The 14,316-nt window shown below is 44.3% G+C and overlaps 1 protein-coding gene across 2 annotated transcripts in view; it reads right to left on the minus strand.

Moving 5' to 3' along the window:
• The window catches only part of MED14 (mediator complex subunit 14), a 1,045,467-nt gene that overhangs the window by 732,288 nt on the left and 298,863 nt on the right, over window positions 1–14,316 (minus strand). For both annotated transcript variants that reach the window (XM_085622933.1, XM_085622932.1), the window contains exon 13: window positions 8,532–8,691. In XM_085622933.1, the coding sequence (XP_085479059.1) occupies window positions 8,532–8,691 (160 nt within the window). The remainder of the gene's footprint in view (window positions 1–8,531; window positions 8,692–14,316) is intronic.

Below are 14,316 nucleotides of genomic sequence, written 5' to 3' on the forward strand. Positions count from 1 at the left end.
CGAAACTGTCAGTGGGGGCCGCCATCTTATAAAGAAAAAACGGGAGGAAAAGGGCAGAAAAACCAGCGCGAGCCCTATACAGGGGGAAAAGAGAAGAGGGGTAGATCAAGGAGGAAGAGGACAGGATGAGGACAGGAACATCGGATTTGGCAGCGAAGGACAGATAACTCACAAAACAACAAAAAAGGGGGAACAAAAAAAAGAAGCACATAGGAAGCCCAGCAAGCGGGGAGGTGGAGAAGCACAGGATCCATAATCTGGATGGGCCAAATAACACACTAGGGAGCAGCCGAAAACAGGGAGGACAAGAATGACGGCAAGAGGTTCGCAGACCACCAAGCGTTCAAAGTAGGCACAGTTGTCGCTTTGTGAAACCAGTGAGAGCGAGAAACAAGGCCATTACCTAGGATGAACAATCCATGTTCACGTGGAAGGGGGTAATCTGGACCATTTCACGCACACCACAAAGTCATCAAAGTAGGCACAGTTGTCGCACTGTGTAACCAGCGAGAGCGAGAAACAAGGCTGCATCAAGCACAAACTGAGTTAAGGCCACGCCGCATAGGAGCCAAAACCCAGAACCACAAGGTTATAGACCGTAAGAGGGCCTAAGAGCAAACTCAGTGGGGTACATAACGGGAACACCACAAGCGTGGAGGGCCAACTCACAGAGACAAAGAGTATTACAACAGCAGTACGGGAAAACAATGGGACAGGAACAACACCGTCAACCAAGCACACAGGAGTAGTGAGTTACGGTACTGACGACACCCACGGCCGCAGCCAATACGGATGAAGACGGAACAGATCCTGAACAACGGCAACATCGCAATACAGGAAACCACTACAGTCAACAACTGAAAAAAGATCATACAAGAAACACACAACTGCCCAAAAGGCGCAATTACTCCTGCAAGTCAGCGCACGGGGGTGACGAGCTGCGGTCAACTACCGCAAATAGAAGGGGTGGCGTCGACAAGAGCAACGTGCAGACAACAAGAACAACATCAGGATAAGGCCCTCAATATCGCACAACCCACCCTGGGCAGAGGGTCACAGGAGAGCCCCGCAAAGCAACAGGGCAAAGCCACACAACAAACGCAGCTGAAAGAAAAAGCTAAAATCAAAAGGGCTCATAAAGAAACCTCACAAGTGCAGAGATACCAATCCATAGTGCAGAAAGAGGGCGAAAGATTCAAACTACAGCAAGTGACGAGAGGCCTGCCAATCATGACTGGGAATTAAGGAAAAATCACGCAGCAGTCAAAAAAGAACAAGAGTGACACGCTAACAGACTCCCCCATTAAACAAAGACCTGATATCAATAGCACACTGGACATGAATCTGAAAAAATTGGCAGAGGTCCATGACCTAGCAAAAACAAGGAAACAAACTACAGATGCGATCCAATTAGAGCTGGCCGCGGTTAGAGCGGGCATCCACGCAACAAACAACAGACTGACGGGGGTGGAAAAGAGGGTTAGTGACAGAGGATGGAGAGCAAAAGGCAAGCAAAGCGCTGATGGCCCTAACCAACGGCAATACTTCAAAGACAAACGGCTGAACTGGATGATCGAAACCGAAGGGGGAACATTAGAATCCTGGGTGTCTCGGAGAGAGAGGAAGACAAAACAGGGTCGTGCATGGCCTTTATAGAAGACATGATCCCCAAAATTACGAACCTCAAATTCGACCACCCTTTCGAACTTGACAAAGCATACAGAGTACCAGCCAACAAACCCACGAATAGGGCAGTACCACGCCCAATAATATGCAAACCACTCCAATCGCAACATACAGAAGCTATTTTCGGTGTGGCTAGAAAAAAACAAAATATGCAGTGGAACAGACATAAGTTAATCCTCACACAGGACTACTCCAAGCCCAAAGTTGACATAAGAAAAGGATTCCTGGCCCAGCGGGACAAACTAAGGAAGGAGAACATCATCTTCTCATTTGTAGGCCCTACAAGATTCAGAATTAGTGACAAAGGAAGAACGCACGTCTTCGAAGATCCAACAGAGTTGTCCAGATATCTACAAGGGCTGTCACAGCAAGAGATGGAAACTTCACAAGCAGGAACGAGCAAGGGGAGAGCCTCGCCGGAGCCAAGAGTGGAGTGATTGAAGGAACAAAGACTAAAAATTAACACTCAGGTTCACTCAGGAACAGAAACCGTTTCTACCTCAGTACACATGACCCTACCTTAGGCTATCTAAAAGGACCTAACGTACCTACCTCGAACTGATGACTCCATTGCAAAATGAAACCAGAATTTGAACCAGCTCGGAAGGCTGTGAGGAGAAAGAGTTACTGAAACAGAGGCTAAAGCGAGTGTAACACCAGATGACGGGACTCAAGAGAGACTAATCTAACATTATATCCTTTTTGGGGGGAAACCAAGAGGAACGAAATAATGGGGAACAAAGTAACCAAGATTGTAGTACAGACATTTGTTAGATAAGGACAATTAGAGCAAGGCAGAAAGGGGGGGGGGGATGAGGTGTAACAGTTTTAGCAACACTAGCATAAAGAACCAAGTTATCCCAGGGGGGGGCGGAATGGGGATCTTGTCGTCGCACGTCCAGAATACGATGGTTTGGAACAGGGAGGGTTTGTCTGATATGTCAGTACTGTTTGTCAGGTATATGTACTCTGAATCTATCCACTGTCCTCTATCCTAGCTTAACCTTTCTTTCTACACTCCTGCATGCAAGAAGGAACAGGACACCAGGATCTGGGGGCAGGTACACAAGACCCAACAGGGGGAGACATAGACAGTACCCACATACTAGGCAGAATACCAAAAAGAGAGGGAGGGGCACAAACACATCACAAGGGAGGGTAAGGGCGAACGGCGAACACCCATCGTAAGCAAATGTCGCAAAACAACCCAAACTCCTTAGCGTCTAACCTAAAGATAGTCTCCCTAAATGTCTTGGGCCTCAACCACCCAGTCAAGAGGAAGAAAATACTAGACTACCAGCTAAGACAAAAGGAGATCTGTTACTGCTGCAGGAGACCAGGCTCTCTCTAGATGATGCCGAACGAGTTAGAGCGAGATGGATCGGACAGGTGGCCTGCTCTACGGCTACAGGGAAAAAGCGGGGGGTGATCACTCTGATAAACAAGAGCTCCAGTTTAACAATGGAGGATCAACAATGCAATGAAGCAGGGAGGATACTTGTTACACAATTGAAATGGGGAGTAGAAAGCATACATGTAGTGAACATTTACGGCCCCAACACAGATGACTCCGAATTTTGGGAGGGCATCTCGAAGAGACTGGAAGCAATTCCACAAAATGACTTAACAGTGATGGCAGGCGACTTTAATATAGCACTAGACTACACACTAGACAGACAATCACAGTGCCACTCACTCGACACAAAGGCACAAACCACACTAAAGAACATATACACCAGGTTCAAACTCAAAGATCCGTGGCGACTAAAACACCCTGACACTAGAGACTACACCTTCTACTCCAACCCGCACAACTCATACAGCAGGATAGACTACATATTAATCTCAGGCACACACATCCACTTAATAGAACACACTGACATTGCCACGAGAAATATCTCGGACCACTGGTGCATCAGCCTACTGATGTGCGGGCGACACAACAAAGACCTTCCACGTAGATGGAGATTCAATAGCGAAATCCTGTCAGACCAGGCCAACAAAGATAAAATAGAAGAAGCCATTAAAGAATACATTAGACTTAATGATACATTGGGCACGGACGCCAAGATCATATGGGACGCACTCAAGGAAACAATCAGGGGCACAATAATAGATATTAAGGCCAAAATTAACAAAAATGCGAAGGCACATTTGGACCAGCTAGAAAAGGACATCAAAAGGTTAGAGGCAACCCACATCACAGACTCAAAGAACAGTTGCGCCCTAACAGCTCCCAAAGAAGAAATACGAATACAACAAAATCCTGAGCGAAAGGGCCAGGCTGTGGAAAAATAAATATAAAGCAATTAACCTCTGCGAGGCTAACAAAGCAGGGAAGATCCTAGCCTCTTACCTAAAACACAAAGATAGCACACTATCTCATCAATCACTGACTCACAAAACAACACACACACAAGACACAAGGAGATCCTACGAAAATTAAGTGAGTTCTATCAAGGACTCTACAAAAAGGACCAATCGCTGGACTAAGGTAGCTGTACAGAATACCTAGACAGACTAAACCTCCCTAAGATAAAGTCTGAGGAAGCACAGACACTGGGACGGGATATAAGCTCAGCAGAAATTGAGATGGCGGTTAAGTCTCTTAAAGACAACAAGGCACCGGGGCCAGATGGGTACACGGCCACCTTCTATAAGACTTTAACACACCTACAACCAACTATGAAAAAAGTGTTCAACCACTGCGAGGGGGCAGGAGCGGTCTCACAAACCATGTCGGAAGCAAATATAATGGTTATCCCGAAGGAATGCAAAAACACTCAGCTGCCCCAAAACTACAGGCCCATCTCACTAATCCATGTTGACTGCAAAGTTTACGCCAAAATCCTGGCAACAAGACTTAACACGGTTCTACCACAGCTGATAAGCAACGCACAGGTAGGATTCCTAAAGACACGCATGTCACATGATAACTCGAAAGGGCTGCCAAGAATGGCGAACCAGCGGTAACCATTACACTAGACGCCGAGAAAGCGTTTGATAGGGTATCCTAGCACTTCCTGGAGCTGTGCATGCGGACATACAACTTGGGAGAATCATATACATGGAAAGTTATGGCTTTATACGAAAAACCCAGAGCTCGAATTGTAGTCAATGGGGCGGTCTCAGAACCAGTCACCCTACAGCGAGGGACAATGCAGGGCTGCCCCTTGTCCCCCTCGTTGTTTCTGCTGGCCCTGGAACCTCTAATCAGGGATATCGGGGCCAATGAGGAGATGAAGGGGATCGCCATCAATGAGGTCACAGTCAAACTAGCCACGTACGCGGATGACATTCTCATCGCCACAGAGAGTCCAATATCCTTTCCTCACGGCCCACATGGAGACCATAGAAAAATGTTCAACTTACTCTGGGTACAAGCTAAACAAGGACAAGTCAGAATGTAAGCCACTTAACATCTACACCACTAGAGAGATACTGGGGAAATCGGGCCTAGCCTGGCAAACCGGTTTCATGAAATACCTAGGTATACATTTCGGCAAGGACCTCAAAAGCACGCTCGACCAAAATGAAAAACTAATGCTAGACAAGACAAAGACGCTGTTGGAGGACTGGTCGCCCAAATTTATAACACGGTGGGGGAGGATAGAGACAGTAAAGATGATGATCACCACAATGGTAAATTACCTGTCGAATATGCTCCCTCTTATACTCTCGGACGACTTCCACCGCAAAATAGAAAAGATGATAAACAAATTCCTTTGGCGTGACAAAAAAGCGATGATAAGCCTTTAAAAATTAAGACTAGACAAAAAACTGGGGGGGGGGGGGCTAAATGTGGCTGCCTTCAAAACATTCCAAACTGCCTTTTTAGCAAAACAGGGGGCCTACTGGGTCCTGCCCAGCCAGGACTACACGCCGGTCTGGCTTACAATTGAGAGAGCCATACTAAACAACCTTGAGCCGATAGCTATCCTCACAGCTAATAAACAAACACAGGCCGCAAATCCTATACTTAAAAACACGAGAAATGCCCTGCTAAAAGTAGACCAAAAGATGGAACACGGCGTAAAAAACTCAAGGTGGGAGTCATTGTGGGCAAACTCACAGATAAAATACAGGGGGAAACCGCTATCTATAGACTCATGGAAAATACTAGGTATCTCCTACCCAGCTCAAATGGAAGAGGGGGAAACCCCCTCCACCATGCTAAAAAACAAGCACAATTTACCAGACATAGAACTGTACAACTTCCTTAAAATCAAAACAGCCCTGGCCAAAGCGAAACTCTAAACACAGGCCCTCAATCATCCAATACATGGCTAATCTCAACAGAATAGGCCACCAGGTATCACACCTATACAGACTACTACGACCCAGCTCAACCAAACTTAATGAAAAAACACTCACATACTGGGAGTCACAACTCGGTTCCACACTCAGCGAGAAAGAGCTCCATCTGATATGGACCACCCCCACGCAAAACTAAATCTCCCCGGTTTTAGCACAGAGAAAATTCTGGCTTCTACACAAAACTTACCGGACCCCGGCTCGCCTGGCGACCCTGGGCCTGAGGGACAATGATCTGTGCTGGAATTGCGACAAGGAAAAGGGGGACCTGGCACACCTTATTTACCACTGTCCCAAAGTCAAAAAATTCTGGGAGAAGATTTTCACCTTCTTAAATAAAATGTTAGTATGCACACTAAAAGCGGAAATTGCTACCCTAACCACTGCATTTATGACAACAGAGGTAGACTAACAACAAGACAGAGACCTTCTAGATCTCCTACTAACAGTAGCAGTCAAAATAATACTCACCAAATGGAAAAACACTTCCAAGGCAACCTTCAAGGGCTGGCTCAATTGGGTGACGTATCGTAGAAGCGCTGACAACTGCCCTACGTAACTCACCATGGAGACAACCCTGCAGGGGAATGTGGGCGTCCTTGGACAAGTACCTAGATCCATATGATCCGCCTTGAGTAGTACTAAAAGAATGGCTCGAAAAGCAAACCCCCACTGGGTCAAGACACTAGCGAGGAAAAATAGTAAACTTCTGTTATGCTATCTCTTTCTCTCTCTACCTTAATTCCTATCTTTTCCCCTTTCACTCTCTCCTTCTCCCATACAGTGACAGTGGGTAAAGGGCAGTCAAGCATATACTACCGAAAATGTACTACAGCTAACAAAGCCAGTTTTGGCTGCCCTGTAACGACAAAGCGTTGACGATTACATGTTATATGTTGTAAAAAAACAATAAAAAGTATATTGAAATTAAAAAAATAAAAAAAATAGCTCAAATCGTGGCAGTAAACATTAGCTATACTGGCAGCATTGTTATTATGATTATAGCTTATAAAATAGGTTAGTGAGGCTTCATGTGGACTGGCTTATAACAGTTCTTACTGATGGTAATTAGCCGACGACAACTCATCACTTTCCATCTTGTGTAAGAACGTTCTTTACAACATTAGAGTACAAATAAAACACATAATATATAATTGGTGTTTATTAATTTAAGGTACATTTAAGCATGTAAAGACATTGACAACAAGGATATTATTCTTATGGATAACTCTCAAAATATTGACAATAATAATTCCCAAGTTCAAATCCAATGTATACAGAGTAACAGTGGAAGCCAAATGTCAGGTTTTCAAAGAATCTGACATTGATCTTTTAGTTTAACAGTTTGAGCCAGCCGACAGCACTCCTTTATTTAAAATGCTAGAGGCAGTGATCAAGAAATGCCAGTTGGCTAGGCTCCCTAATGATACTAACTAGATCCAGCTTTCAAGAGGAAATTAGCAGGGAAAACAGGCACAGTGATAGACCTGAGGCCAATGGTCTGTACTTAGCACTGCTAAAAAAAGCATGACCTGTTATAATTGCAGGCATAAGAACTAGGAACAGCACATTTCTTTAAACCTTCTCCTAGAATAAGCACCAGGCGGGCATGGCTAAATACTATTCCCAACAGATAATGCAGGTATTACACAAATCCAACTCATTGCCCTTTGTCCAGTAGACATAGGGCCGTGCCCAGACAAGCGGTATCATTTCATGACCCAAAAAAATTTAGTGATTCTATGTAAAAAAATCTCAGTTGACAGGACAATGCTGTTATGACCTAAAACAAAAACAAAAAAAAAAAAAAAATTACAGAAAATACACCAGTTATGTTTAGCTATACATTCACAAAATGTTCTCCTACATTGCACTATTCATGATCTGGCCTCCAAAAAGACAGCACAAATTTTATACTCAGGAATACCACTGATATCACATAAATGAAACGGAGATGTCCTATGTGTGCACAACACAGAGTTGAATCTTATGGACCTGTGTTTATGGCATACAGGGCTAAGTCAAAAGTCACGCCCTGTGCAAGCAACATCTAGGCCATGGAAGCAGACTGTATAACAATGTATGAAGCAACAGGGCTGGATGTTATATAGCCAGTATGAAGCACCAATGTTATCATAAGGAATTCCTCTATGATACAATAAGTACATTTGAGGTGGAGTTCTGATTTTAAGATTTTGAAACACAACAATAAGGTCATAGGGGTAAAGAGGGGGATACCTGTAAGATAACAAAATTTAAGAGAGATGAATGAGGTGGTGCTAGTTGAATGACTTCCACATATGTTTGCCCGCATGCCTACGAAATGCCACTTGAGAATGTAGTGCATCAGACATGTAAAGAGAAATACATCTCAATCAATCTTCCTTTGTAAAGTTGGGAAGAGGTTTAACAATCTCGGTTCTTGAGCATTCATTACAATTTATGTCATGTTTTACTATAAGCAAAAAGAAAACCAGCGTTCTTCAACTACGTCCCACCCAATGATATATACAGCTCAATCAATTACTTACAATGTAATACTGTGGAAGGCGTGTGAGCTTGATGAACAACTTGTGCTTCGAGAGGTTGTTGACAGGGTGAGTAGCATAATTAGTTAGCTGTAATGTTTCACTGCTTACTGTGGGGAGATGTTTTATCGACTGTTTGCAACGCTGCTGACCCAGCCAAAACCTGAATAGGAAGATAAATACATTAGTTAAATCACTGCATAAGTGTACGTCAACCACCTAAACAAAGCAGTTTTAGTAATTAAGCAAGGCACAACATGTTTTTGATAGATACTTTTTAATGCAACCTGCAGGGAGGGAAGGATGAGACAACTCTGTTGACATTAGAATAGATTTATCAAAGCTTCCATAGAGAATAACTTATTTCCTTTCAGCAAAACAAGTCCAACTAAAGATTATGTATGGGCAAATTGCATTAAACACTATGGGGCCTATTCACAAACTTAATTTTGTAGATCATTTAGTACTATTTCAACAGTACTACGAACATACTACAAAATGTTATTCACTAACCTACATGCAGAGGTCTCTGCCTCTCCTATCTTATGTTCAGGTATCTCCAACCCTACATACACATGTTTTACTGGGAAATGTGGGAGGGACGGGGAGTGGCGAAAAAATGAGAAATACTTACTACTAGGATGGAAGGGTTTAGGGAGGAATTAGAAGGGGATAAGGGAGAAGTTCCTTCAGGGCCAGGGAGATCCATGCACCCACCCACAAAATAATAAGCCTACTGCTATTCACAAAATACACTTCTAAATTTACCACAGCTAAAAAGGATCCAACAGAGTAGTACATGTACTCTAGCTCAGATCTGCAGATGTTTAAGAACCACACATGCCTGTGAGAAAGTGCCATCTTTCTTGCATGGTATGCCCCCATGTTTTGCTGAATTGCTGAATGTACTTTGACTGAGTGTACCCTGGACTCCTGCCAATCAGGTGCTCAGGGACTATTTTCCTTGCTTAGAAACACAAAACCCAAATTGGCAAACCCTGGCCACATGTCAGCCCCTGGTAAATGGTAACCTAGGTACCCAGGGCCTTGTGACCAGGGAAGGCCTCTAAGGGCTGCAACACTCATTATGCCACCCTTAGAGGCCCTGTTCCCTATCACACACACACACTGCTCTTGCAGGCTGGGTGTCTGGGTGCAAGACAAAACAAAGAGTGGACATGGCACACATCCCTGTGTGCCATGCCCTTCACCGACACTGCCATGGCAAACATCAGCCACCTCTCTAGCTTGGTGCCCTATGCCAATGGTGAGGGCACAGGAGCAGGAACCCTGTGCCCGTACAGTACCCAGGTCCATTCCTGGGCACTGTAAGTGCAGTGCTGCCATTTAAGAGTACATGGTGCTGAGAGCTCGTCAAACACGAACTCCACAGCACCATAATGGCAACACTAAAGACTGAGAAGTTTGTTATCAAACTTCTCAGCACATGAAACCCACACTGATGCCAGAGTGGGATTTAATGTACCAAGCACACCGGAGGGCATCTTAGAGATGCCCCCTAAAACCTAACCTACAATCCACGTCTGTTCTGAGACTGCCTGGGCTGCCACACAGCAGACATGTTATTGGACCCCTGGGTAGGAGAGCCCCTGCTCTCCTGGGCCTGCAACAATGCACATCCTGGGTGAGGTGCTAAATCTCCTCCCCCAGGATGGGCAGGGGGAAGCTTCAAAGGCATGCCGACTCTGTGAGCTTCCCCAGGCCACTGCAACCCCCCACTCTGGCAGGAAGCTTGGCCGGAAACCCCAAATAAGGACAGGGGATGTGCCAGCCTGCCAACCCCACCCCTCAGGTGGGAGAGGCGAGGTGAAGCACATCTCCGGGCTCTCTGCATCTTGAAGATGGGAAGCCCTGCCCTATCAGGACTAGGCTACTGCCCCCCTCCCACAGGATAGGGTGTGTACAGGATAGGGGGTGTACCCATTCCAGGACAGGGACCCATTGTTCCCTGCCCTTTACCTACCTGTAACGAGCCTAAATCTAGTATTTAGGGGCACCCTGAACCCTCCTTCCCCAGATTCCAGATTCCGAAATCTGAAGAAGAGCGAGAAGAAAGAAGACCTGCCCTGCAGCTGCTAAGAAGAGGAAGACACCAACTGCGTTGGCCCCAGCCCTACCGGCCTGTCGACCCTTGAACCTGCTCCTGCTCCAACCCGGCATCTCTTGTGGCCAGCAACCTCACAAACCCCGGAGGACCTGGCTACCTTTTGAATCTCAACGTTTGGGACTCCCATGAGGCTCTACTCAAAATCTACTTGTAATCCCTGGCAGCAGCCCGGAACCGCGAACCCTTCACACTTTGCACCCGCCAAGCCTGGCCTGTGCCGGAGTGAACAAAGACCATGAGGACAACCCCACGGCGACTGTGACCTCGAGTCCGGCACCCAAGGACCTCCCTCGACACTCCTGAAGAAGCCTGCAGCCTCAGAACCAGGTGCCCCCCCCCCAACCACGATCAACAGAGGGTAAGATTTCCTGACACCAAAAGGCACCCCTGCACCCGGCGCCCCGCGGCCCCCTGTGCCCAATCCCGGGGTACCTACCTATCCTCCAACTACCCAACTTACCTCTCGAAGTGGTGGTGGCACCTGAAGAATCTTCGTCCCCGAGCTTGCAGTCTTTTTCTAAACCGGAGATTTCCCATTGAAATCAAATGAGCGCCCGAACGCTCAAAAGCAGCCTGCACCCAGTTGCCCGTGTGGTCCTGGCAGTGTAACCTCTACACCTATCTACTTCCCCACTTGCCCTGAGTAAGTGACCAGGAGCCCAGCTCCCACAGCCGCGTGGCCTGCTAGTCAGCAGCCACCAACCAAGTCCCCCCCTACCTCTCATAGGATAACATTGGGCCTAACTCTCTCTGCACCCGGCTGCCCTTGTGCCGCTGAGGGTGAACCAACTGTACCTACCTGACCCTGGGAGACCCCCGAGTCTATGCCCAGAACCTTAACTCTGCCAGTCGAGTACTTACCTTTAAACCGATAACTCAATTTTCTTCATAGGGTAACATTGACTGGCTTTTCCTGAAATTTCTTTTAAGTGAGGACTTTCCAAATCTTAAAATATTCACCAAAAATCAGCCGAGTAACGAAAAAGAAAATACACACCTGCTCTTAAGTGAGCTCCCAGTGCTGGATCTTGGTGCCCAGCACTGACTCTGAAAAATACTTACAACTGTACTTACCAGTAACCCGATTTTCTCCCATAGGAAATCATTGACTGTTTTTCTGTGAAATTTCTTCCAAGTGTCAATTTCAGCAATCTTTAAATATTCTTTAAAAATCGTATAATTTCTGAAAACGTAATTACTTACCCGTTTTGGATAAAGGTCCCAGTACTGAGTCTAGGCACCCAGTACTGGATTACAAAAGTAACGAGAACATACTATACCTGCAACATGAATTTTCTGCCATAGGTAATCATTGACTGTTTTCTATGAAATATTTTCTAAGTGTCAACTTTTAAAATAGCAAAATATTGTCTAAAAATCATCACAGTAATTAAGTCGACTTTCATCACTTGATTCCAAGTACTGACCCAGGAATGAATCTAGGATCCAGTCCTGAAATTCCAAAAGTAATCCTAAAAGTAATCTGTGGCAAATAACTTGAAACGTCCATTGAACTCAATGCATTATTGTGTTTAAAATTGTGTTGCCTATTGCAACCACTTGTAACTTTCTACAAAAGTCAATTGCATATTGCAAAAGTATTTATATAAAAGCATCTCATTCTGAGAAAGTATTTTTTAATACCAATTGTTGGTTCTAAAATAAAACAAGCATATATTTTTTATTATAAACCATTGGCCTAGAGTTCAGTTATTGAGTGTGTGAGACCATTTGCTGGCTGAGTGTGTGCAACAAATGCTTTACACTGTCCTCTGATACTGCCTTACTGCTCGACCAAGCTACCACTTCAGAGAGTAAGGTTCTATCTAACTTTAGCCACTGCCAAACCTCTGGGGACTGTGTACTCTGTACACCCTGTACCTATTTGGGAACAGTATATACAGAGCCACTTTCTCACAATGCCCAACTATCCTCCCATAGAAAGTAATGAAGGAAGAGACTTAAAACACCTGTCGAAACATCTTTTCAAAATTATTGTATTTATATCAAAATATGTAGATAACTGTTTTTATTTAAAAATCGAACTTTCAAAAAAATATTTAAAATTAATTATATACATGAAGCCTAATCTTTACCACATAGTAAATATAAACAGGTGTTTTTAATAAACCTTTAAAAATAATTGTAACTTAAATTAATATAATAGTGCCATAGCTTTTTTTTTCTAGATATAAAATAAATATACAACATTAATTTACGTTCATACTTACCATAAAATATGATTAAAAATGTATTTTTTTAAGTTTAATCAACTTTTGCCTGGCCTCTATCATATGGAGATTTCTACCCCGGTGGAAGAGATATCCGCCTACGTGTGAAAAGTTACAAGTAGTAACTTTACACCTGCAAATTAGGCTCCAACCCCTGTGTTCAGTGGATGGGAACATCCAAATCTACACTTTGTAGTAAATGTAATACTTCTGACTAGTCACCATTGCCGACTGTAAATTTACTACAAAGTAAAAGAATACACTTAGAGGTGTAGATTCACTCATGGGTAAGTTTAACTTTGTGAATAGTCCTCTAAAACTTTGGTAAGCCACAGCCGAATTCAGTTTCTGTAACAAAGTGATTCTAAAAGAATATATTTTTAGAAGACTGCAAAAAAAAAAAAGCACCAATGGTTATTTCGAGTCATTGTCTAGGAATGGATCCACGCAATTGGGGGTTGGGAGGTGTATGTCAATCAATATGATCTCTAATCTCCAAGATTCATTTAAGCAGGGATAACTGTTGATGTTGTGGTATGGAATGTGGTTGAGGCAGGCTATAATGTTGACTTTCTTGCTTTGTTCCGCAAACCCATGCTGCACTCAAGAGGTACCTGCCTGTGTGAGAGCCTAGGCCCATTGTTTTTTTTTGTTTTTTTATCATCTAGTAGTAAAATCTGCCAACTTGATAAACACTGTAGATGCGCTCATATTTAAGTTACGTGCAATAACCTGAGGTGCTTGCACTTAAAGTAAAAACTTATTCAAACACACAGAGGCCTCAGACTTCAGGATGGGAGTCTAAGCATTTTGTTAAATTGTATCCATTACATATTGCCAGTGATTGAATAATGTCTTCACCCCTGCTTCCTATAGAATGCAAAGAGTTAGTCAGTGCTTAATTTGTAAAACAAATTAAGCGCTAGGGTTCTCGTCAGGAGGCCACTGCAGCTTCCACCACACATTACCCCTGCCAGCGCTGGCAGTGATAGTTACAACACAGCTACCAACCATCACACTCTTGCAAGTGGAACAGTTCAGACTATTTCAGGCCCCCAAAGCTATAAGAATGGCTTGGGCGGCAGAAAATAGTCCATTTTAATGAATATAGCATTAATAATTAACTGTTATTTTGGTCACCTCTAAATTACCTAGACAGCGCCCCCTTGTGGCAGGCTGTCCCAAGCACCTGTGCTGACAATTAAGTACCGGTGCTGAGCACCAGAAACCACCAGCTCAAATTAAGCACTGGAGTTAGTCAAGGCTGACAACAGATACTCTGTAACACAGGACACGTCCTTAAATAAACGAAACATAGTTATAAGATCTTGGGAGTTTCTATCCCATTGCAGGTCTCTGCTTCCCAGCTAAGTGTCTTTAGCGTCAGGTACCGCTGCAATCATCCTTAGCATTCTTCAGTTTCTATTCC

The sequence above is a fragment of the Triturus cristatus genome, chromosome 8 (assembly GCF_964204655.1).
Source record: "Triturus cristatus chromosome 8, aTriCri1.1, whole genome shotgun sequence".
Lineage (NCBI taxonomy): Eukaryota > Metazoa > Chordata > Amphibia > Caudata > Salamandridae > Triturus > Triturus cristatus.